The 26,580-nt window shown below is 46.8% G+C and overlaps 1 protein-coding gene across 1 annotated transcript in view; it reads right to left on the minus strand.

Annotated features, from left to right (window-relative positions):
- The window catches only part of dzip1l (DAZ interacting zinc finger protein 1-like), a 217,452-nt gene that overhangs the window by 61,492 nt on the left and 129,380 nt on the right, over positions 1-26,580 (minus strand). Inside the window, exons 15-17 of the mRNA XM_060834975.1 lie at positions 25,759-25,979; positions 20,357-20,505; positions 16,031-16,202 (exon numbers count right to left, since the gene is read on the minus strand). Of these exons, the coding sequence (XP_060690958.1) occupies positions 16,031-16,202; positions 20,357-20,505; positions 25,759-25,979 (542 nt within the window). The remainder of the gene's footprint in view (positions 1-16,030; positions 16,203-20,356; positions 20,506-25,758; positions 25,980-26,580) is intronic.

The raw sequence follows: 26,580 nt of genomic DNA on the forward strand, positions 1-26,580 counted from the left end.
AGACTGACATGGTAGGTGCCAATGAAAGTAGGTAACAGTGGAGATCGGGAGAAGGAGCAAGAATATTAATGTGAATGGCAGTCGAGGGAACAAGTGGAGAAGATCACTTTGCATCATAATACAAGCAGAGGACATCATTCCTGGGAGTGACTGCACTATTCCCGGTGCCTTTTTAAATCAAAACACCAGCTTTAAGAGGGTGTTGCCAACATGGCTTAATTGCACAGCTTATCAATCAGCTCTCCCTTCATTCTCTTTCACCTGGTTAGCACAAGGATTGATAGATTATTTCATTACTGTTTACTATTTAATTTCTCTGCGACAAAGTCATGCACCAGGAATGTTTCACAATCTCACTCTTGCGGTTCAGTAGAAGGTTTGCGCCTTGTGGGTTTTTTTTTAAGTAACTGTTGTGAACGTTTTTTTTTATTCTTATGTATAAATGTTAGGCAAAAGTTTCCTGAAACATCCACAATGAGCCAGATTCTTTTGGAGTCAGGAAAGCCCTGCAGACCTTTAAAGATGCCAAAATCCCAATCCCACTTCCGCCAGAACTGATTTTTTTTTCGCTGTTAAGGAGCTGAGAATAATATACAACGCGGGGGGAATCTCAAACCCTACAGGGTCAACTGAACTCTGTTCTGAGGTCAGTCAGATTGTAATGTGGCTTCTCCAAGCTCTCCACTTTAACCCACAGTGTGGGAGTTATGAGTTCAACAAGGGGACATGGACACTCTTGAAGGGCAGATAAAGTCTGTTTAAGCATCATGATTTAAAGTTTTATTTTCAAATCTCCTGTTGAAATTTGAAATAAAAGCAGGTTTAAGCTTTCATTGAGAATCAAGAATAACACAATTTAACAAAGTGCTTTTGTTTAACAAGGCGTAGGTTGGAGGGGGGAAACATTACCATCTGCCCAAGAGTTTCCTCTCGCTGACATTTCATAAGAGGTATTATGACATCATTATGAATGCTTGATGAGGCTTCAAAAGGTAGAATTATCTCAGCAGGAGATTCTAAGTTCACAATTTTATTGGCCACTTAAATGATTAAAAGCTTTGCGGCTTTTGAGAAGAAGCTTGTTTCTTTTTTGTTTAGCCTTTTCTTTCTAATCAAACGGGTTCAGAGATGTTATTACACACCTCTGGAGCTGATGGGAGTTGAACCAGGCTCTCTCAGTCCACGGGTAGGGTCACAACCACTCCTGACAGCAGAAGTCTTCAGCATTTTTTATATGAGATTGGACATTTCAGGAGATTTAAAAGCTTCAAATGGGTTTCATGAATGGATGTTTTTTTCTACTATCAAGTGTGCATTAGAGAGAATTGTATCAGAGTGCTCGAATTTTTAATTCTTTCATTTCCACATGGTTCCTGAGTCCTGTATATGATGTATACTTGGTGATGAGCTATGAAGGTGGCATGAATTGGCACGGGGGTAAGTGTACGGAGAATGAGGTGATATAGACAGGCCGTTTGGGGGTGTATAAGAGCCACAATTTGGTCGGGGGGGGGGGGGGGGGGGGGGGGGGGGGGGGGGGGATGAAGGAGGGGGATGATGTAAAGAGGAGTGAGGGATAAACAGCCTAGCAGCTTTTAAAACAACCTGGACTGAGACTCTGAGTACTAGAAGATGGGCCTTCTAACCAGCCACTTTTCCACTCCCCCATCCCAGTCTCCACTCACAACCTACCTCCAAGATCAGTGGAGACTGGAATCCTGTCGTTAAAAACTGAGTCTGACGGACCCCTTTAAACAGTGGCAATTCTGCCCAGTCCAGAGATATTCCAACTTGAGCTACCATCCTCAAGGGGAAAGATCCAGCTCAATGTTTCAGAAGGTGACATAAAATACATGATATTTTTACATCTCATGTTACACACCTCACTTACTGATTTTATTTTCTCATGGAATCTATGTCTCTGACCTGATGGAATTAAAAATGGTGCAGTTACCAAATAAGTTCATATTCTTATTATTTTCTTTGATTAAATATAACTCCAACCAAACAGAAGTACCTCACTTTATTTTTCACAAGAGAACACCCTGACTTGGAACTACAAGACCATTCCTTCACTATCTCCCTAACAGCATTGTGGCTGTCCATTCACCACATGGACTGTAGTGGCTCAACAGAGCATCACCTTCTCCAGGGTACTCAGAGGTAGGCTGTGAACACTGGCCTAACCACACATCTTGTATCAGCTTTTTAAACATTGACTAAATACAGCTGTGAACTCACATCCAGTGGGCACTGGAGTAACAAGGTCCGATTCCTTCCATGTTGGGTTTTTATCATGAGAAGGCAACGAAGATTTTTGTCACATCAATGTGGGTTAGATTTGAATCCAGTTGCTTCTATCTAAACCATGGCATCACCCAGCTCTCCATCACCCAGCTCTCCATCACCCAGCTCTCCATCACCCAGCTCTCTAGAGCTTACCCTTTTGAACACAGGACTCTCATTTACAAAGCCAAGTCAAGGCATCATGTTAGGTAGCCATGCAGAATGAATGGCAGAGCAGGACAGTGGTTACGCACTACTAAATGAAGCATGGCGTATAGTTTGAGTTTCACTTTAATTCCTAAACGGTGAATAATAGGGCTCCTATTCATAGACTGTAACAGCTGTGGGGCTCGAAGATAAACCTGTTTAATCAGCAAACCCTCACAGGGTAAACAATTTGTGATATGCTACAGATGTGCGTAAGACTGGCCAAGTTGCATTCATTGTTTGTCCGTTGTTTTCTTTGAAAGGATTAAGACTTGAACTGAAGTGTAATTACATAGGTGGAAATAGAGTCAAGAGAGAGGGCGGGCCAGATGGATTCGCTCCCCTGAAGAACTCTGGGGAAACTGCTGGGGTTCTGACAATAATTGGCAAATTTCCAGCTGCCAATCCATGACTTACCCAGCTTGGTTTGTATTCTGTTTCAGAATGGGACTGAATCTCTCGGTTACCATAACCACATGAGCTGACGGCACTCATTACCCCTGTCAATTTGTCTGAATCTGTGCTGTGTTTGGCTCTTTGACTTTGTATTCAGTAACACTTAGAGGTTTTCTTTCTTAAAATAAAAATAAAAGTGTCGCATTTAATGGAGGTGACTGGAAAATAAAGCCGAAGTGTTTTTGAGTGTCATTAGAACAGAAAATACTGGAAATGCTCAGCGTATCTGATAGCATCTGTAGTCCATGTCATTTGGCAGAACAAGACAATGTGACAGATTTTAACCAGGCTTGGGAAGAGCGAAAAGGAAGGTCTGTGATAAGGTTGTGAGTCGGAAAAGGTTTAATGACAAATTTTGTGTTTGATGAGGTTTATAAAATCATGAGGATATTGGATAGGGTAAATAGACAAGGTCTTTTCCCTGGGATGGGGGAGTCCAAAACTAGAGGGCACAGGTTTAGGGTGAGGGGGAAAGATATAAAATGGACCTAAGGGGAAACTTTTTCACACAAAGGGTGATACATGTATGGAATGAGCTGCCAGAGGGTGTGGTGGAGGCTGGTACAATTACAACATTTAAAAGGCATCTAGATGGGTATATGAATAGGAAGGGTTTAGAGGGATATGGACCGGGTGCTGGCAAATGGGACTAGATTAATTTAGGATATCTGGTCGGCATGGACGAGTTGGACCAAAGAGTCTGTTTCCATGTTGTACTTCTACATGACTCTATAACTTAAGCAATTCTTTCAACATTTAAACTGTCCTGTGTTGAAGTAGAAAGCTGAGCTGGCCTGGAAGAGGGTCCAGATGAAACAGAGGTCAGCGAATCTGACAGCTTCGCAGTCCACCAATCACACTCGACGTGAAAGCAGCAGAGACCATCATGCAGGAGTGGGGCCTAACCAAACCTGGCAATACTTCACAAGGGAAAAATCCCAGAAATAGCTGGAGAAACTCAGCAGATCTGCCTCGATCTGGGCAGACAAAAACGGATCTAATGTTTCGAGTGAGGTGGACCCTTTCTTCGGAACGAAAAACAAAACAGCACAGGAATAGGCCCTTTGGCCCACCAAGTCTGCGCCGATACACGTTTTACTAAACTAAAGTTATTTTGCCTCTGCGCAGTCTGTATTCCAATATTCCCTGCCTATTCATATATCTGTCAAGATGTCTCTTAAATGTTGCTATTGCATCCACCTCCATCACCTCCTCTTGACTCCTCTTGACCGCCCTCTGTGTTAAAAATGTGCCTCTCACATCTTCTTTAAACTTACCCCTTTACCTTAAAGACAAGTGACATTTCTACCCTGTTAAAAAACACCTCCAATGATCCATTCTCTTCACAGATGATACCAGTTCTGCTGAGTTTCTCTTGCAATTTTTTTTGTGTTTCAGATTTACAGCATCCATGCTGTATTTTATTTCTTCACATGGAGTTGACCACCACTGTGTAAGCCCTCATCTCACAAGACAGAAGGCTGATTCAATCATGTCCTTAACTTCACTTTCCTACAACATTGGACTCTCTTGTTGATCAAAGATCTGTCCAACTCAACCTTGAATGCATTCACTGGCCCAGTCACAGCCCACAGAAATAGAGAATTCCAATGCTTCATAACCTTTGGAAAAGAAATTCCTCCTGGTCTCCATCTTAAATGAGAGTCCCTTTACTTTGAAACTGCAAAACTTAGTTCTAGATTTCTCCAATGATGATTTATCCTGACCCCTCTCAGCATCTAGGATCTGGATTAGTCGTGCTGGAAGAGCACAGCAGTTCAGGCAGCATCCAAGGAGCAGCAAAATCAATGTTTTGGGCAAAAGCCCTTCATCAGGACCTCTTGCTGAGATATTTGTATCATCGATAGTCACAGGTGAGGTGCTGGGAGACTGGAGGTTAGCGGACGTGGTGTCACTGTTTAAGAAGGGTGGTAAGGACAAGCCAGGGAACTATAGAGCAGTGAGCCTTGATGTCAATGGTGGGCAAGTTGTTGGAGAGAATCCTGAGGGACAGGATGTACATGTATTTGGAAAGGCAAGAACTGATTCGGGATAGTCAACATGACTTTGTGTGTGGGAAATCATGTCTCACAAACTTGATTGAGTTTTTTCAGGAAGTAACAAAGAAGACTGATGAGGGCAGAGCAGTAGATGTGATCTATATGGACTTCAGTAAGGTGTTCAACAATGTTCCCCATGGGAGACTGATTAGCAAGGTTAGATCTCACAGAATACAGGGAGAACTAGCCATTTGGATACAGAACTGGCTGAAATGTAGAAGACAGAGGGTGGTGGTGGAGGGTTGTTTTTCAGACTGGAGACCTGTGACCAGTGGAGTGCCACAAGGATCGGTGCTGGGTCCTCTACTGTTTGTCATTTACATAAATGATTTGGATGCGAGCATAAGAGGTACAGTTAGTAAGTTTGCAGATGACACCACAAATGGAGGTGTGGTGGACAGCGAAGAGGGTTACCTCAGATTACAACAAGATCTTGACCAGATGGGCCAATGGGCTGAGAAGTGGCAGATGGAGTTTAATTCAGATAAATGCAAGGTGCGGCATTTTGGGAAAGCAAGTCTTAGCAGGACTTATACACTTCATGGTAAGGTCCTGGGGAGTGTTGCTGAACAAAGAGACCTTGGAGTGCAGGTTCATAGCTCCTTGAAAGTGGAGTCGCAGATAGACAGAATAGTGAAGGCGGCGTTTGGTATGCTTTCCTTTATTGGTCAGAGTATTGAGTACAGGAGTTGGGACTTATAGGACATTGGTTAGGCCACTGTTGGAATATTGCATGCAATTCTGGTCTCCTTCCTATCAGAAAGATGTTGTGAAACTTGAAAGGGTTCAGAAAAGATTTACGAGGATGTTGCCAGGGTTGGAGGATTTGAGCTTTAGGGAGAGGCTGAACAGGCTGGGGCTGTTTTCCCTGGAGCGTCGGAGGCTGAGGGGTAACATTATAGACGTTTACAAAATTATGAGGGGCATGGATAGGGTAAATAGGCAAAGTCTTTTCCCTGGGGTTGGGGAGTCCAGAACTAGAGGGTATAGGTTTAGGGTGAGAGGGGAAAGATATAAAAGAGACTTACGGGGCAACGTTTTCACACAGAGGGTGGTACGGGTGTTGGTGGAGGAAATGGTGCATTTCCACAGCCCCCTGCGGTGCCAACCTGTTCCAAAATGCCTCAAGAGTTACACTGGGCACCACATGCTCCCTCTCCAAGGACACCCTGGTATGGATATAAATGTGAATCAGAGTCTGGTGTCCCAGAACTATAATCCACTCCTTGGCCCACTGCCTACCTACTGATAGCTACTTTGAAAAGCACACCTCTTTTTTTTTAACATAAAGAAACCCTCCATTTAATAAACAAACAACACTGCCTGCTGCAGCACAACAATAACTAAAACAAAAATCAACAAGGAGGGAAAGCAAGGGGGTGAGGCAAATAAATCAAAATAAAGTTATAAATTCATAGATTCATGCAGCACAGAAACAGGCCCTTCAGCCCAACTCATCCATGCTGATCACGTTTCCTAAACTGAACTAGTCCCATTTGCCCGCATTTCGCCCATGTCTGTCTAAACCTTTCCTGTCCATCTACCTGTCCAAATGTCTTTTAAATGTTGTAATTGTACCCATCCTCTGGAAGTTTGTTCCATATACACGCCACCCTCAAATGAAAAGTTGCCCCTCAAATCCCTTATAAATCATTCTCCTCTCACCTCAAACCTACGCTCTCCAGTTTTGGACTCCCCTACCCTGGGGAAAAGATCTCAGCTACTCACCTTAGCTTTGCCTCTCATGATCTTATAAACCTCTATAAGGTCACCCCTTAGCCTCCAACGCGCCAGAGAGAAAAGTCCAGGCTATCCAGCCTCTCCTAATAAATCAAATCCTGCAGTCCCAGTAACATTCTTGTCATTTTTTTTGCATCCTTTCCAGTTTAAAGATATCCTTCCTATAGAAGGGCAACCAGAATTGTATGCAGTACTCAAAATGTCTTATCAATGTCTTGTACAGCCGTAACATGACATCGATGCTCTGAACAATGAAGGCAAGAGTGCTAAACACCTTCTTCACCACCCTGTCTATGTGTGACATGTTGGAGAGGGAGCTAATGCACTCCAGCCCTCACTTCCCTCTAAAAGCTTTATGGTGCTGGTGAAGATCCAACTCTTAAGTACAACCTAAAATGAGCATTACCTGCTCTCAGGTAACTCTAAAGCTGTCTTGGTTTAGACTTAGAGACCTGCATATCTAGCATTGTTGACCTGTGGCAATCCAGGCCAGAGGAGCCCTCTTGGTGGGCACACCAGCTTATTCACTATCCCGATCACCATCACACAGGGCAGCATTGTGTTCATCCACCATATGTACTGCAATAACTTGTCACGGCTCCTTCAGCATCATCTCCTCGACCTGCAGCCACCACCATCCATACACAAAACTCCCCCCTGACCCCACACCATCCTGACACTTCCGTTTCTTTCCTTGACCCCTTTGTCTCCATTTCAGGGAATAAACTATCCACTGCCATCCACTACAAAGCCACTGTCTCCCATAGCTCCTTTCACTACACTCCTCACACCCCATGTCCTGCATTCTCCCAGTCACCTACATTGCATCTGTTCAGATGATGCCAACTTCCAAAACAATGCTGCTGAGAGGATTGGCTTCTTCCATAACTGTGGTTTCCCACCCACTGTGGTTAACAGGGCCTTCAACCCCATCTGACCTATCACCCTTATCCCTGCCCATCACTCAAAAACATGATTGGGTTCCCCTTGTCCTCACTTTGCATCCCACCAGTGTCCACATTCAAAGGATCATTCTTCGCCATTTCAGACAACTCCTGCAGAACACCACCACCACCAAACACAGCTTTCCCTCACTCCCCGGTCTGCATTCCGCAGGGACCATTCTCTCCAGGAAAACCTAGTTTATTCCAGGACCGTCAACACCACTCCTGCTTCCCACAGCACCTTCCCATGTAACTGCAGAAGGTGTAATACCTACCCCTTCCCCTCCTCCCTGGTCACCATCCAAGGTCTTTCCAGGTGAAGCAGCATTTCACCTGTACCTCCTCCAGTCTTGTGTATTGTATTCACTGCACCCAGTGTGGGCATACTCTACACTGGAGGCACCCAACACAGACTGGGTGATTGCTTTGTGGAGCACCTCCAGTCTGTGCACAAACATGAACCTGAACTTCCTGTAATTGGTCATTTTAACACAGCTTCCTGTCGCATGCCCACATGTCTGTCCTTGGCATGCAGCAGTGCTCCAGTGAATCACAGCACAAAATGGAGGAAGAACATCTCACCTTCAGACTAGGCACTTTACAACATTCTGAACTTCATATTGAGTTTAACACCTTCAAATTGTGAACCCACTTCCATTCCTTTCCTTTCTTTCAGTTTTACTTGTTACATTCTCTGTCACCATGTCCTCTCTCCCCTCATCCCAGTGGGACTGTCTGTTCTTTCCAGTCTGACAGTTAAACACCACTGTTCTGCCATTCTCATATTCTGATCACATAATCTGAACTATCAACATCCTTTCTCCACCATCCTTCCAGCCCCACCATGCTATCCCCTCCACATTTCATTTCAGCTCTGAAGAAGAGTCATCCCAACTCGAAATGTTAGCTCGCTCTCTCTCTCCATGGAGGCTGCCTGTTCCACTGTAACCTCCAGCATTTGTTGTTTTCAGTACAGATTCCAGCTTCTGTACTAAATCACTCCTCCATCCTGACCTATTTGGAAATATGTCACTATTCTTTCATTTCACTGGGTCAAAATCCTGAAACTCCCTCTCTGACCACTCTGTGGGGGATCCCAACATACCAAGGGCTGCTGTGGTTCAACTGCAAATTGGAAGAACACCACCTCATCATCCGCCTGGGCAGCCTACAGCCCGAAGGACTCAACATTGAGTTCTCCAATTTCAAATAGCCTCCATTCCCATCCCCCTCCTTTCCACCCCTCATAGCCACCAACCAGATTCATTCCTCCCATTGACTAATCAGGTCGCACTCTCAACCTGTCTTCACCTAGCCCCACTTCACCACCCTGCTCCCACCACCCCCCCCCCCCCCCCCCTTTATCTGCAGCTACACACACACACACACACACACACACACACACACACACACACACACACACACACACACACTTCTGAAGAAGGGTTACACCCGAAACATCAACTTCTCCACCTCCTGATGCTGCCTGGCTTGATGTGTTCTTCCAGCCTCCTGCTTGTCAACCTTGGATTCCAGCATCGACAGGGTTTTTTTTGTCTCTAACTGCGGTTCAAGGAGGCAGCTCATTGTCAACTCCTCCAGGGCAGTTAGGGATGGCCAATTCATGCTGACCCAGTAATCAGCAACCCTGAGATGTGGGTGAAGGAGGCAAGGCAACAACCTTTAACTGCTCACAGAAGTGAAGCGACGCAAACCCACCTCATTAAAAAAAATCCCACAGGGCCTCACTGAATCTTTAAAGCAGGTCTGCTGATTATCAACCGGAACCAGGAGGTTCCAGCCTCTGAGGAGATATTGAGATTAGATAAAAGGATTGCCTCTTTTGTTTCTGTGCCAAGCAATGCAAACATTTCAGAAAGGGTGTTAAACGGACTAGTGTGTGGTTTCTCTATGTGTCACACCCAAGCGAATATTAATCACTCTCTGGCCAGGGTGTGTCAGAGCTCTGGACAGACTGATATAGATACCTACTTGTGTATGGCTCAAGTATATTTGCTTGTTTGTTATTGTACAGGCCTGAAGGAATTCAGTCAGAGACCAGGGCAGCACAGGACAGAGTGAGACACAAGTTGAGCTCCGTGTATTAGTTAATTAATTAATGTATTAATGCAATTAACTGGACAGAGAGGAAGCATCTCTATGGTACTATGCAAACAGGACGTTTCCAATCTGATATGAAGGGATGTGTAGAGTGAATGGGGAAGTGGTAGCTGTGACTTAGCAAGCGCTGAGATTTTGTTATCAATAAACATTCACACTTTGCCTCCTTTTTGCCTGAGAGAAGGTCATTAAAAGCCTTATTCATCAGGACATCGGAATTATGCACTTTCCAAATATGGGTGTCTGGCTACACGATTCCTGCTGAGGTGACCTTCAGTTAACCTGAAGAACTCTGTTCTCAAATGCTGAAAAATGGAACTAGAGCAGTTTGATAGCCAGCACAGGCACAATGGCCGAAGGGCCTTATCTCAGAATCTATGATGAACTAATACTTGAAATTGAGGCTTGCCCACAGTGAACAGGGAAAGGTCTGCTATCACAGCTGATAAAAGGATTGGCAAGTGTGGTACTCGATCATATCAAACCAGGGAGGTCTCAGGCCTGAGCTAAATTACACGTCCTCAGTTGGGACAGGAACTGAAGTTTGCCCAGGCTGCCAATAACCAGGTGGAGTGGGGGGGTGGGTAGAGAGAATATAAAAAGGATAATTGGCCACGGTTCCTGACTCTCCCCAGTCACACTCATTTTGAGCGAGGTGAGGACAGCACTGATAACATCTTGTCCTCAAACAACAGCCAATGCTTTGAGCTTAGGGTTGCATGTGAAGCATAGGTCAAGTTAATATGGACTAAGTTCAGTATCAGGATTCCCAATGTGAAACAAGCCACACAGTCACCCAACCACATGGGTACCCTGGGCAGAAGGGAGTGAGACAATAAAGGATTCCTTCCCGTGTTTCCCACTGATAGTCCCAAAGCACCTAAGATGAAGGTGTCGATCATCTGGTAGGTCTCCTGATGTTAAGCAGTAGTGCAGGAGGGATGAAAATGTCAATAGATGAGCAGAACAGGTTGTCAGAGAGGGTCAACAAACTCCACACTGCCTCCTGCCAGCCATCTCTGTGGACTGTTATAGAGACAGAGACGGGGATAAATAGGCCCATCCATAAATGACCCAGTAACCCATGGGAAACAAGACAATGAGTGGGGTCACAGGAAAGGGATGGGAAGGAGACGGATTATGCTATTAGGAGCTGCAGGCTGGGGCTTTTTGGAGTATGAATGAATAACATTTCTTTCAAGTTGTCTTTATCGATTAAACAGTTCATGTAGAATTTTAGCTCAGGAGATGGAATGCACAGGACATGGACATAATGCATGGTCAGTCAGGTCAGCAGTTGACAGGGACACCAACAACAAGACAGAGTTCTGAGCAGGGCATGGTTAATGAGAACCTCCCAACATAAAAAGGAAGACAGTACTGGGACAGTGGAGTTTGAGGCTAAATAGTGTTTTCTCAGTTAATGTCCAGGGATACATTTTAACCTGCAGATGATAGTATCATAGGGGCAAAACCAAATTAGTCTTCCACTGTTAACATGCCCAATGTCCTACAGAGTGAGCCATGGAGAATCAGCCAAACTGGAGAATTGGCCATTGTGTCCACAATGGTCACATATCTAATTGGCCTCATTCCTGATGAAGGGCTTTTGCCCAAAACGTCGATTTTCCTGCTCCTCGGATGCTGCCTGACCTGCTGTGCTTTTCCAGCACCAGTCTAATCTTGACTCTGATCTCCAGCATCTGCAGTCCTCATTTTCACCATGTATCTAATTTTGTCCAGCGATCTCCCCCTCCACTGCCTGCAAGTTGATGGACCCCAGCCCCACACAGCTCGCTTCTATCTCCTTCCCAAAACCCGCAAACAGGACTGCCTCAGCAGGCCCATTGTTTCTGCCTGCTCCTGCCCCACAGAACTCATCTCCGCGTGTCCAGCCCCTTCTCACTTACATCCACGATTCCTCTGATGCTTTACATCAGTTTCAGAATTTCCAGTTTGTGGGCTCCAGCCGCCTCCTCTTTACCATGGACCTGCAATCCCTGTACACGCCCATCAAGATGGTCTCAGGGCTCTCTGCTTCTCCCTGGAACAAATGCCTGAACCATCCCATCTCCCCCCAGCCTCCTCAGCCTGGCTAAGCTCATCCTAACTCTGAACAACTTCGTTTTTACTCCTCTCATTTCCTTCAGGGCAGAGGGGGTGGCCATGGGTACCCTCACCGGCCCCCAGTTACGCCTGTCTCTCTGCAGGGTACATGGAACATTTCTTATTCCAGTCCTAATCTGAACCCCACCCACAACTTTTTCTGCGGTAATTCAACGGTTTCATCAGGGCAGCTTCTGGCCTATCCAGAATTGGAAATTTCACTTCCAATTTCCACCGTGCTATCACCTTCAATAGCTTCATCTCTAACTCCTCCCTTCCCTTCACTGACATCTCTGTTTCCATTTCTGGGGATTCGCTGGCCACCAATACCCATTACAAGCCAACCGACTCTCACAGTTACCTTGATTACACATCATCAAACCCTGCTTCCTGTCAAGATCACATTCCACTCTCCCAGTTCCTCCCTCTCCGTCACATCTATTCTGATGATGCCAACTTTGACAAGGGAGCCTCCAAAATGTTCAGCTTCTTCATTAACCAAGGATTCCCTAACACTGTTGTTGATAGAGCCCATAGCTGGGTCCAACCCATCTCCTGCACTTGGCCCTCACCCTCTTTCTTCCCTTATGCAACAGTGATAGGGTCCCCCTGGTCCTCACCTACCATCCCACCAGCATCCACATCCAGAGATCATTAGCTGCCATTTCTGTCACTTCCAGTGGTATGCCACCACCAGCCACATATTCCCCTCCCCTCCTTTGTCAGCCCTCTGCAAAGACCGTTCCCTTCGGGATACCCTGGTCCACTGCTCCTTCACTCCCAACATCCCACCACCCACAGATCCACAGTTCCTTCCCCTGCAACCTCAGAAGGTATAGCACCTGTTCATTTGCTTCCTCCCTCCTAGGAATCCAATGACTCAAACACACCTTCCAAGTGAAGCAGCGCTTTACCAGCACTTCTCTCAATATGGTCTACTGCATTCAATGCTCAAAATGTGGTCTCCTCTACATTGGAGAGACGAAGCATAGACTGGGTGACTGCTTCACAGAACACCTACGCTTGGCCCACAAAAATCACACTGAGCTTCCAACTGCCTGCCACACTACGTTGTTCCCCGGTCAATATCTCTGTCTCAGGCTTACTGCAGTGCTCCAATGAAGCTCAGTACTAGCTGGAAGAACAGCACCTTGCTTTCTGCTTAGGAACTCTACAGCTTTCTGGACTCAATATCAACAATTTTATGGTTTGAGACAACTTTCCCCATGTCCTTACCCCAACCCACACACACCAGGGCTTGTTATCACATGGGCTGCTATTACACACAAGCTATGGGAAGCCCCTAATGGTGCTCATTAGTGGCTATTCATTCTCCTCGGCTAATCATTATCCATTCCTTTGCCTGTTCAACTGTTCTTCTCCCTCTTTGGGCTCTATTTCAACATATTGTTTACTCCTTACCCCACCCCACCCTCCAATTCCACATTCTACATAAAAAGCAACTCTTTCCTGGCTATCATGAGTTCAGAACAAGGGTCATTGGACCCAAGACATTAACTCCCATTCTTCTCCACAGACACTGCCAGACCTGCTGAGATTTTCCATCAATTTCTGTTTTGGTTTCTGATTTCCAGTATCCGCAATTCTTTCGGGCTTTTTTTATGTAGAATTGGTGACCCGTTTGGCACCATTGTACATTGACATAGTCAAAGGTAAGTTCTCGCCAGTCTGTGTAGAACAAATAGTTTACCTGTTTCTTATTATGACTGACAAAATAAAAAATCATAGCATGGCCATCTCCAGGGATTGGCCAACATTGTGGAATGAACATACTGACAACATGGGTGTAGATACCAGTGAGTGCAAAAACCCTATGGACAACATTTCATATCTTTCAGGCACAGCTCCCCATGTGAAAGATGCTGCCATTTTAAGACTTGAAACGTTGATGTAGCTCCATTATTGACTGCTTTTAGAGAAATGGTGGCCTAATAATAACATAATTGGGCGAGCAATCTAGGGGCCCAGACATGGGTTCAAATCTCACCATAGCAGTTGGTGCCATTTGAATTCAATTCATTCAAAAGTCAGAGTATAAGGCTAGTCTCAGTAATAGTGACTGTGAAAACGATCACCAATTGTTGTAATAACCCATCAGTTCACTCAGATCTTTATTTAGTCTGGTCTACCTGTGACACCAGACTACACAGTGATGAACTGACTCTGAACGAACCTCTGAAAAGGTCGTAACAGGTCACTGAGTTCAAGGCGTATAAGGAACAGGCAACAAATGCTGGTCTTGCCAGTGACACCCACATCCCATGAAAGAATTAATTCCAAAAGGATAGACATACCACTGGCAATGAACAGCAACCGAGCAAATGCACACAACTTCTTAAAGGTACTTTCAAAGCACATGAAGCAGTAATAAAAGGTGCTGAAGAAGCAATCTGTTTATTCTGTTTCACACAATAGGACAACAAGATACAATTTGGAATAAAGACAACAGTAAATGCAGGAATTCCCGAAGAGAGCCACACTCAAAGGAAATGCTGCTGGTAAAGTCGACTCTAATAGAGCAGGGATCATTCTCTCACCTGTACTCCCTTGTAGTGCACCCCCTCATGGACATCAATGAATCTACTCGATTTTTCAAAAAACATTTGTAGATAAAATACAACGAGCAGCAAATACTCCTCTCCCCTTCAAACACAACACAGTACAAACAGATGACAATAGACTCAGCTCATTACACAGAGAGGTTCCAATCAGTTAATCCCCTAAAACATGGTAAAGTATAGGTGATGCATGGGCTATCAAATCAGTTTAAAGTGACTGTGTGAATCTTCCCTCGCATTTTGACTATAGTGTGCTGTATATAATCCCTGCAGTGCAGAAACAGGCCATCCACACCCACCCGCCAAAGGGCACCCCACCCAGACCCCTATCCAACCCTGTTCCTGTAACCCTGCATTTCCCAAAACTAACCCACCTTACCTGCACACCTTTGGACTGTGGGAGGAAACCTACACAGACTTGGTGAGTCATTGGGGCGGCACAGTGGCTCAGTGGTTAGCGCTGCTGCCTCATAGCATCAGGGACCTCGGTTTGATTCCAGCCTCCACACTGTGTGGAGTTTGCACATTCTCCCCGTGTCTGCATGGGTTTCCTCTAGTTTCCTCCCACAATCCAAAGATGTTAACTTGCACATAGTGTTCAGGGATGTGTAGGTTAGGTGGAAATATAGGGTAGGGGAATGGGTCTGAGTGGGTTACTCTTCGGAGGGTCGGTGTGGACTTGTTGGGCCGAAAGGCCTGTTTCGTCTCTGTAGGGATTCTATGAATGTGAAAACTCCACACAATCACCCAAGGGTGGAATCAAACCTGGGTCCCTGGTGCTATGAGGCACCAGTGCCAACCACTGAGCCACCACGGTGCTCTATCCAATGACTGGTAAAGTGCAAATGGCCCCTGCTGAGGAACAGGACTAGGAGATTGTCCCTGCCGTGGCAGTGTTTTGCTTAGGTATTACAATGCCCTGGAATCTCAAGTCACGGAAAGTGATTTCACTGTTCGCTGTGCCTGCAGAGGGGCACAGATACACAGGCACGAACACTGGCTATACCCCAGTGTCTGAGAAGGTAGGAGATAGCCCTGACTGGTGATAAGCCCCATAGCTATGAGTCCAGCCTTTCAGGTGAAATTGGAACTGGATGCATCTGTGACAGCTTCCATTGTCAAACAGCCTGTCAATATGTACGCTGGTTGGATCAACTATCAAGGGGAGCGGGCAATGTGAAATTTGTTCCTGACTTAGAACAGTGCCTTCAGCAGATACTGGGAGAGAGACACGACAGTGAAGTTCTGTATCCTGCGAGAATACGTGAGGAGGCTTAGCAAGGTCGGGTCAGCTGACTCCATTATTGTGAGGCATTCTTCTTAAAATATGCTCAACAGTTGTCAATTTTTTTAAACACACATATATCAAACTTATCTTTTTACACATCCTAGATTCAAGAAATGAATATACAAACACAACATCGCTTTGACGTAAAAACGATCAAAAGTGTAAAACAAAAGCCCTCCCAAACCAGTCCGTTTCTTTTGGATGAATGCTATGTTGAGCATGCAGGTAGTTCTCGCTACCAACCTGCCCCTCTGCTGGTGGACGAGCTCCAGGCGCTGGTTCCCTGAGAGATGGATGGCTCGGCACTTTGCCTCGGCGCTGCCACTGGCTTCGAGATCGCTGCTTTCGCGACAAACTCTTCGGAGACCTCCTCGATCGACGAGATGTCCAGGTCACTCTCATCATTATCCGATAGCTGCCAACAGAAAGGCGAGACTGATTACAGGGAACGGCATGACCGAGATAGCTAGAGTAGAATAGAATCTCTACAGCAGGCCATTCGGCCCATCAAGTCTACCCCAACCTTCAGAGGAGCTGGTGTGGGGTGGGCTTAGAGAACTGGGGAGTATGAAATGCAGTGAAAGCCTGTATGAATATGGACAGTCTGTAAGTGATCAGATGAATGAGTGATTTGATTTGATTTGATTTGATTTATTTTTTTTCCTTCGTTCATTCATGGGATGAAGGTGTCGCTGGGTAGGCCGGCATTTGTTACCCAGAAGGCAGTTAAGAGTCTACCACATTGCTGTGGGTCCAGGTAAGGATGGCAGTTTTTCCTGCCAATCAACAATGGATTCATAGTCATCATTCAATTCTTAATTCCAGAATTTTATTGAATTCAAATTCCATCATCTGCCATGGTGAGATTTGAACCCAAGGTCCACAGAACATTACCTGGGTCTCTGGATTAACAGTCCACTGATAGTACCACTAGGTCATTGCCTCCTCTCATTATCACATGCACTGAGCTACAGTGAAAAGCATTGCCTTGTGTGCCTTCCAGGCAAAACCGTACCTTACATAAGTACATCAGGGTAATAGAACAGAATGCAGAATATAATGTTACAGTCACAGAGAAGGTGCAGAGAAAGATCAACCCTAATATATGAGACAATAGACAATAGACAGCAATAGACAATAGGTGCAGGAGTAGACCATTCTGCCCTTCGAGCCTGCACCACCATTCAATATGATCATGGCTGATCATCCTTAATCAGTATCCTGTTCCTGCCTTATCTCCATAACCCTTGATTCCTCTATCCTTGAGAGCTCTATCCAATTCTTTCTTAAATGAATCCAGAGACTGGGCCTCCACTGCCCTCTGGGGCAGAGCATTCCACACAGCCACCACTCTCTGGGTGAAGAGGTTTCTCCTCATCTCTATCCTAAATGGTCTACCCCGTATTTTTAAGCTGTGTCCTCTGGTTCGACACTCATCAGCGGAAACATGTTTCCTGCTGCCAGAGTGTCCAATCCTTTAATAATTTTATATGTCTCAATCAGATCCCCTCTCAGTCTTCTAAACTTAAGGGTATACAAACCCAGTCGCTCCAGTCTTTCAGCATAAGGTAGTCCCGCCATTCCAGGAATTGACCTTGTGAACCTACGCTGCACTCCATCAATAGCCAGGATGTCTTTCCTCAAATTTGGAGACCACAACTGCACACAGTACTCCAGGTGTGGTCTCACCAGGGCCCTGTACAGCTGCAGAAGAACCTCGTTGCTTCTATACTCAATCCCTCTTGTTATGAGACGCCCATTCACACTAGGAGAAAGTGAGGACTAGAGATGCCGGGAGATCACAGTTAAAGTGTGGTGCTGGAAAAGCACAGCCAGTCAGGCAGCATCCGAGGAGCAGGAGAATCGACTTTTCGATCATAAGCTCTTCATTGATAACAGCAGGGAAGAAGCTGTTCTGGAATCTGTTGGTACTTGTTTTTAAACCTATCCTCTGCCCAATGGAAGAGTGTGGAAGAAACCAGGGTGGAGAAGGGGGTCTTTGATTGCATTGGCAACTTTCCCGAAGGAGTGGGAAATACAGATGGAGTGTGACTGCTTGCGCGTGTTTGAGTGCATGAAGAAGCCCAAATAAGTGCGTGTGACAGTGAGCGAGTTCATGTCTGTATCTCTACACACTCTGGTAGCTTCCTGGCTCAAACTTTCTGTGAAGTGGTCATTTAAATCCACAGGGAAGTAATGGATGGTCATCGATCGGGGTCTGAACAGACAGACGTTCAGGAATTCCCCACCCCCTCACATATGGTGAGGGTCACCATATCTTAAAGAGGTGCATGGCACTGTGTGGTTAAGGATGGTATGGGAGCCACAGCCAAGTCCAAGGATACAGCAGTCACAGGGATTCAAACAGAGAAAGGGATAGGGAGACATTTCTGCATTTGACAACATGAGTCGATAAGGTTTACTCCTTCCTTGGTGCCAGGCATTGCTGGATGGGACATGAGGGGAGATTTGGGGGGGCAGACCAGGAAGTGTCATAATTCACGGACCACGTGAGAAACTATGACATTTGAAGATAAAGACACAAGAGTTTGCAGTCAGAGCTTTAGAAGCTGGGTATTTTTGAAAAAGAAAATTGATAATTTCTAGGTTACTTCTGCTGGAGAGCACAGGAACACAAGTTAAAACCTGGTAATGTAGAGACAGATGCACAAACATGGTGCAGATGGGACAACATCCGTTTTCTGGGCATTGAAACAAACAGAAAATGGGGGTGAAGCTTAGTGGATCTGGCAGCATCAGCGGACAGGGAAAGAGTTAACATTTCGAGTCTGTTGTGACAGTTCTGAAGCAGAGTTTCACCAGCAATCTCTGTGTTTGTCACAGATTTCCAGTGTCCGTAGTGTTTTGCCTTTATCTTGGGCAGTGAGACCAGTTCAGGGACAGGAGGGACTTGTTCGATGTGGTGGGTTACTTCCTCAACAGGATTCACCAATGTTCTCAGGAGGAGGTTGATCTATGCTGTGAGGGGGGCTCAGGGTTTGGAGGGAAATATGTGGCCAGGTGTGTGCAGCGGAGTTGAACAACAGGGATCACAGATTTTTGGGAGGGACAAACACTACAGTACAGTATTTCTGAAGCGTGGGGAATCAGATCTAATCATTACACGAAAAGGTCCAGGGGTACGCGTGCAGAACTGCACAGAGCATGATGCATAACTTAAGTGAACCGCAATCGCATGTCACACATGGATTTGCAATGTACCGGTGACAACACAGCCCTAGGTCAAGCAAGGAGATGTTTGGAATTTAACGCTCCTGGCTATGAGGTATGCAGGAATCATAAGGAAGGGAAAAAGCAACAATGATAGGTGAAACCATGGGAAAGGAATGCTGTCACCCAGCAGCCGAAGACAGAGACCACTTGATTACAACTTAGCAGCAGTCAAAGGTGTGGCGCTGGAAAAGCACAGCAGGTCAGGCAGCATCCGAGGAGCAGGAGAGTCGATGTTTCGTGCATAAGCCCTTCATCGGGCATTCCTGATGAAGGGCTTATGCCCGATACATCGACTCTCCTGCTCCTCGGATGCTGCCTGACCTGCTGTGCTTTTCCAGCACCACACTTGTTGACTCTAATCTCCAGCATCTGCTATCCTCACTTTCTCCTGGAATTCAGCAGCAGTTAGATTAAAGTTTGCACTGCTGGATACGCAACTCCATCAATGAGTGAACAAGACAGAGGGATAAATCTGCATAGTAAATAAATCCCGAAAAGTGTACACAACAACTTGCTCGATAACATGCTTGCAGCTCAATAAGGAAGAAAGCAAGGGGCTACTCTTATCAAGTTGAAAAGGGACCTGGCCCTGGGCGACTGGAATCAAACACTGATAGGCACAAGAGTGACTGAGCAGGAGATGGTTCAGGAACAGAGTTGGCATGTCCTTTGAGGATGGTGTTCTAAGTAAACAAGCAGTTAAAAAAAGACAACAGCAAGTAAGGTACAAGCGTAAAAATCAAGTCTCCAGGTGGCTTGGGGTGAGCTTCCCGAGTAGTTTGGGTTTTTTTCCGGGAATTCTCTGGGTGTTGCCAGGACTTCCTGTCCATTCCCAGCTCTCCTTGGATCCAGGAGCACGTGCTAGATGCCAATCCGAGCCAGGCACTCCACACCTTTTCAAAGAGACCAATGTACAGGGCAAGTGGAAAAAGGTGGGATTGGGTGAGTTGTTGGTGAAGGGAGCTGGTACAGACAAGATGGGCCAAGTGGTAGTAGCCATTCTACTATTGTGTGTTTGTGCGTAAATATAGACAGTGCTGCTGGCTGAGATCCTTTTTGGGAGCAGAAAAAACTCCCCTCTTTTATTTGACAATGAGCCCCTCCTGAAACATTTTCCCTGCAAATGTCAACCCCTTGTTTCCTGCTTAAAATTCTCAAAAATCTCAAATGAGTCTGTCCAGTAATCAGGTTGTATTGGCAGAAAAACGTACAAACTCCATACGGTCCCTGTCCCTTCCCCAAGCTCAGTGAGTGGAATATCAACTAACTACTGTGGGCTTCAAGCAGGGAGAATTATCCCTTTCTGCCAATTAATGGCACCCAGGGGCTCATTACCTGTAACTTCTTGACGACAGTGCGGTTATCAGGAGGGGTACGGGCTGCAGCTTGGGCGGTGGGGATGAGCTGAACGCCGCCGGTGGGTTTCTTCACTGGGGAGCTGAGTTGTCTCTCGAGACTCTTTGCCAGACTTTGCACCATGTTTCCTAGAGGTTCGAAAGGGACGGGTATAAGACAGAAGCAGCTCAAACAGCATCCTGGTCATCGCCGTTACCGAGACATCCATCAGCAGCAGCCAACCCACCATCACCAGTGACACCACAGAACCGTCACCGTGCAGAAGCAGGTCGTTCAGCCCATCTGGCCTGCTCCTGTTCTAATACCTAACACTAAACCCCTGCCTTTTCTCCACATCCCTGCACACCATTACCAGCCAAATAAGCCAACACTTCAATTGAGCCTCCATTTATTTCCAGACAGTGCAACCCACTTTGTGACAGTTTTTTTCTCACATTACCTTTGCCTCTTTTGCATATAATCTTTAATCAATGCCTTCTCATTCTTGTTCCTTGTATGAATGGGGACAGGTTCTCCCTATCTATTCTGCACAGCCCTGCTTATGATTTTGGAAACCCCTATCTGATCTCCTCTCAGCCGTCTTCTCTCCAAGGTAAATAACTTCTTTGATTCACTGGACAGCACAGTGGCTCTGTGGATTAGCACCTTGCTGCCTCACAGCACCAGGGACCCGGATTTGATTCCACCCTCTGGGAAACTCTTTGTGTGGAGTTTGCACATTCTCCCTGTGGGTTTCCTCTATTTCCGTTGCCCGTATTGCTAGCTTTTTAGTTCTCTCACTTTATTTGAGCTGCACTCAAACCATCCACAGCAGGATTCAGCCTTGTGCTCTCTGGACTATTAAGTGCATTGTCCTTCTCAGCAAGTGTCAGACATGTCACATGCTCAATGGAAGAGCCCTGCCCAATGACAGAGCCCGCAATCACTCACTGGACAAGTTCCATAAACCGCAGCCAGCCCTCAGTAAAGCCACATGCATGTGGGCCGGTTCCAGTCCCAGTATTCTACTGTGACTTAGAGTCATAGAGATGTACAGCATGGAAACAGACCCTTCAGGCCAACTCGTCCATGCTGACCAGATACCCCAACCCAATCTATCCCTTTGGCCAACATTTGGTCCATATCCTTCTAAGCCCTTCATATACCCATACCGATGCCTTTAAAATGTTGTAATTGTACCAGCCTCTGCCACTTCTTGTATCTCGTTCCTTCATTTTTTTTATACCATCTTATGTCAGCTCGTGGCATTCTCATCCCTGAGGAGAAAGTGAGGACTGCAGATGCTGGAGATCAGGGTCCAAAAATGTGGCGCTGGAAAAGTACAGCTGGTCAGGCAGTATCCGAGGAGCTAGAGAGTTGACATTTCCAGTATAAGCTCTTCATCAGGAATATGGGCGGGGCCCAAGGAAGGCGGGGGGGGTGCGGCGGGGAAAGTAACTGGGAAGGCGATTGGTAGATGAAGATGGGGGATGATGGTGATAGGTCGGAGTGGAGGGCGGAGCGGATAGGTGGGAAGGAAGGTGGGCAGGTCGGACAGTTCAAGAGAGCAGTGCCAAGTTGGAGGGTCGGATCTGGGATAAGGTAGAGGGAGGGGAGATGAGGAAACTGGTGAAATCATTGACCCTGTGTAGTTGGAGGGTCCCAAGATGGAAGATGATGCGTTCTTCGTCCAAGCATCGGGTGGTTAGGATTTTGCAGAGGAGGCAGCCCAGGACTTGCATGGCCTTTGCGGAGTGGGAGGGGGAGTTGAATTGGTCAGCCACAGGGTGGTGGGGATGTTTGGTGCATGTGTCTCAGAGATGTTCCCTGATATGTACCCAAAGTTGGCGTCCTGTCTCCCCAATGTACAGGAGATCACACTGAAAGCAATGGACAGAGTAGATGAGGTTCCCGACGAAGGGCTTTTGCCCGAAACATCAATTCTCCTGCTCCTCGGATGCTGCCTGACCTGCTGTGCGTTTCCAGCACCACACTCTCAACAGTGGGTGTGCAGAAAAATCTCTGCCGGATGTGGAAGAATCCTTTGGGCCTTGGATGGAGGTGAGGAGGGAGGTGTGGGCGAAAATTTTACACCTCATGTGGTGGCTGGGGAAGGTGCCAGGAGTGGAAGGTGTGTTGGTGGGGAGTGGGAGAGTGGGGGGAATGGGGTTTAGGGAGGGTGGACCTAACAAGAGAGTCATGGAGGGAATGGTCTCTGCAGAATGCTGATAGGGGTGGGGAGGGAAATATATTTCAGGTGGAGGGGTCTGACTCTAGGTGGCAGAAATGGCAGAGGATAATGTGTTTTATCCAGAGGTTGGTAACTGGTAGGGTGGAAGGTGAGGACCAGGGGGTTTCTATCCTCATTGCGGTTGGAGGGGTGGGGTTCAAGGGCGGAGGTATGGGAAGTGGAGGAGATGTGCTGGAAGGCATTGTTGACCACAAGGGAGGGGAAATTGTGATCCTTGAAGTAGGAGACCATCTAGGATGTTCTGGATTGGAATTGCTTCTCCTGGGAGCAGATGCAGTGGAGGCACAGGAATTAGGAATAAGTGATAGCTTTTTTAAAAGGGGGGGCGGATGTGAGGAGGCTTAATCCAGGTAGCTGTGGGAGTCGGTGGGTTTGAAGTAGATGTCCATGTTGAGTTGGTTGCCGGAAATGGATATGGGGAGAGAGTAAAACAGCTTTAATAGGCTGGATCTTATGGGGATTTGGGAGTGCAGACCTGGGAGGGGTGCAGGAAGATGTCCGAGATGATCCATATGGACTTGAGGTCAGAGTGGAAGGTGCTCTTGAAGTTGATGAACTGTTCAACCTCCTCGTGGGAGCATGAGGTGGCGCTGATACAGTCATCAATGTAACAGAGGAAAAAGTAGGAAATGCTGTCAGTGTAACTGTGGAAAATGGACTGTTCCATGTAGCCAACAAAGAGGCAGGCATAGCTGAGGCCTATGCAGGTCCCCTTGGCTACCCCTATGGTCTGAAGGAAGTGGGAGGATTTGAAGGAGAAGTTGTTGAGGATAAGGACCAGTTCAACCAATCAAAATAGTGTGTCGGTGGAGGGGGACTGGTTGGGTAGGAAGGAGAGAAAGAAATGGAGGGCTTGGAGGCCTTCGCTGTGGCTGATGGACGTATACAAGGATTGGACGTCCATGGTGAAGATGAGGTGTTGGGGGCCAGGGAATCAAAAGTCATGGAGGAGTTGGAGGGTGTGGGTGGTGTCCCGAATGTATGTGAGGAGGTCCTGGATCAAGTGGGACAGGACGGTGTCAAGATATGAGGAGATACATTCAGTGAGACAGGAGCAGATGGAGACAATGGGTCGACAGGGGCGGTCAGGTTTATGAACTTTGGGTAAGAGATAAAACCGGGCAGTGCAGGGTTTCCAGACTATGAAGTTAGAGGCTGTGGATGGGAGATTCCCTGAGGTGACAAGGTTTGGATGGTCCATGAGATGATGGTTTGGTGATGGGAGGTGAGGTCGTGGTCGAGGGGGCAGGAGGAGGAGGTGTCTGTGAGTTAGCACCTGCCTTCAGCGGTGTAGAGGCCAGTGCGCCAAACTACCACTGCACCCACCTCCCCTCCTTGTCTGCAAGTTGAATGGTGAGGTTGGGGTTGGAGTGGAAGGAGTGGAGGGCTGTGCATTGTGAGGGCAGTAGGTTGGAGTGGGCGGACAGGTTGAGGCAGTCAATTTAACGGCGGCAGTTGGAGACGAAGAGATCGAGGGTGGGTAACAGGCCAGCATGGGGTGTCCAGGTGGATGGGGTGTGTTGAAGGTGGGAGAAGGGGTCCTCAGAGGGTGGGTGGGAATCCTGATGGAAAAAAGTAAGCACGCAGGCAGTTAAGAAAAATTCCATGTCGCTGATGCGTGTGGAATTCATTGATCCAGCTGCATGGTGGGATGAAGGCGAAATCTTTACTGAGGACTGATCTTTCATCTGGCAGGGGGGCGGTAATGGTAAAAGCACGGCAGGGATGGGGGCTAGGACCTGATGTAGCCCTGGGATCCCTGAGCCTGAGGATTTTCGGTCCCAGGCTCACTGAAGACCTGAGCATATTGTTTGAGTGAAAGTTGTCAGCAGATTCTGAGCCTTGTGCTGCTTCTTAAAGCCACGACCAAATCAACTGCAAGTGAACCAGAATTGACCCCGGAAATACATGATTCCCAATCCCTGTCCAATCCAAATGACAAATGGGCCAACGTGGGTTGCTCTTTCAGAGACTCAGCTCAGTTGTGATGAGTCAAATGGCTTCCTCTATCCTGTATACAGCCTGCTGTGCATCCTGTTGCTAAGTTTGTCTCTGTGCCATTTAATCTGGTTTCCTCATGTTCTTGGGATAAGCATCTCCAAGTTCCTACAAACGTGCCATTCAGACAAATTAAAGGGAAAGATAGCAATGAGAAAAGCAATGAGATTATTGTAATGCTCTTTAACATTTGGTCATAGCCAGTGCAGTGCTCACTGGAAACCCAGGGCTGAATGATGATGCAGATATCTCAACTAACGGGCAGTGGGGAGACCCAAGGATTGGAGAATTGGACGTGGAGCTTATTTGTTTGGCACCACATTCACTCACCCCACCACCACAGAGTCAGAGAGCTGTACAGCACGGAAACAGACCCTTCAGTTCAACTCGTCCTTGACTAGATATCCTAACCTAATCTAGTCCCATTTGCCAGCATTTGGCCCATATCCCTCCAAACCCTTCCTATTCATATACCCATCCACATGCCTTTTAAATGTTGTAATTGTACCAGCCTCCACCACTTCCTCTAGCAGCTCATTCCATACACGTACCACCCGCTGTGTGAAAACGTTGCCCATTACGTCCTTTTTATATCTTTCCTCTGTCACCCTAAACCCATGCCCTCTAGTTCGGGACTCCCCGACCCCAGGGAAAAGACTTTGTCTATTTATCCTATTCATGCCTCTCATGATTTCATAAACCTCAATAAGGTCACTCCTCAGCCTCAGCCTATTCAGCCTCTTCCAGTAGCTCAAACCCTCCAGTAGCTCAAACCCTCCAGTAGCTCAAACCCTGGCAACATCATTGTGAGTCTTTTCTGAACCCTTTCAAGTTTCACAACATGCTCCCTATAGCAGGGAGGCCAGAATATTCCAAAAGTGACTGAACCAATGTCCTAATTGGCCACAACATGACTTCCCAACTCCCATACTCAACACACTAACCATTTAAAGGCAAGCATACCAGACGCCTTCTTCCCTGCATTGTCTACCTGCGACTTCACATTCAAGGATCTGTGAACCTGCACCCCTCGTTCTCTTTGGTGGGCAACACTCCCCAGATCCCTACCATTAAGTGAATAAGTCCTGCCCCATTTTGCCTTACATTTATGTAAATTAACTTGATGCCAGAGCAGGGCATCCACTGCCAGTACCTGGTGGGGTCCGGGCCACAGAAGCCCCCCCAACTGGGCTCAGCAGCTCCGTCGAGATGTCAGTGTCTGACCAGTCGTCGTCATCGTCGCTCAGGGCTGACGGTCTCGGCAACGGGTTCGACTGGACAACCCGCACCTGGGTTCCATCCTTCACCCCCACGCTGGTGACATAGGCACTGTCCACAACCGAGTCGTCTTCGTCCGAGGAGAATGGGGGAGTACTGCCGAGTCACCGCGGGGCGCAGGGATGCGGCGGGAGAAGCGGGATGCAGAGGAAAGAAAGCCAATTAGAATGATGAGCTGCTCAAGGCATTGCAGAGATCATCACAGGACATCACACTTCGGTTCTGGGCACAAAACATCAACATAGAATATAGAAGCAGGAGCCTATACAGTCTGCTCCAACATTTAATATGATCATGGCTGACCATCCAACTCCCGTTCCGACTTTCTCCCCATACCCTTCCATCCCTTTAACTCGAGGAAGTATATATAACTCTTCCTTGAATACGTACAGTGCTTCAGCATTATGTGTTGTCACATGTACAGCGATACAGTGCTGTTTTGTGTGATGTACACACTATACAAAAGTACATCAGGGTAGCAGAACACTGTGTAGAATAGAATGTTACAGCCACAGGGAAGGTGCAGAGAAAGAGAAAGAGATCAGAATTAACTGCTTTCTGTGGCAGAGAATTCTACAGGTTCCCCACACTCTGGGGGAAGACACCTCTCTTCTACTCTGTGAAGACTGTGAGCTCTCTCTCCCAACCCCGGTTCTGTACTCCCCGGTCACTGGGAACATACTTCCTGCATTCACAC

Source organism: Hemiscyllium ocellatum, chromosome 13, assembly GCF_020745735.1.
Source record: "Hemiscyllium ocellatum isolate sHemOce1 chromosome 13, sHemOce1.pat.X.cur, whole genome shotgun sequence".
Lineage (NCBI taxonomy): Eukaryota > Metazoa > Chordata > Chondrichthyes > Orectolobiformes > Hemiscylliidae > Hemiscyllium > Hemiscyllium ocellatum.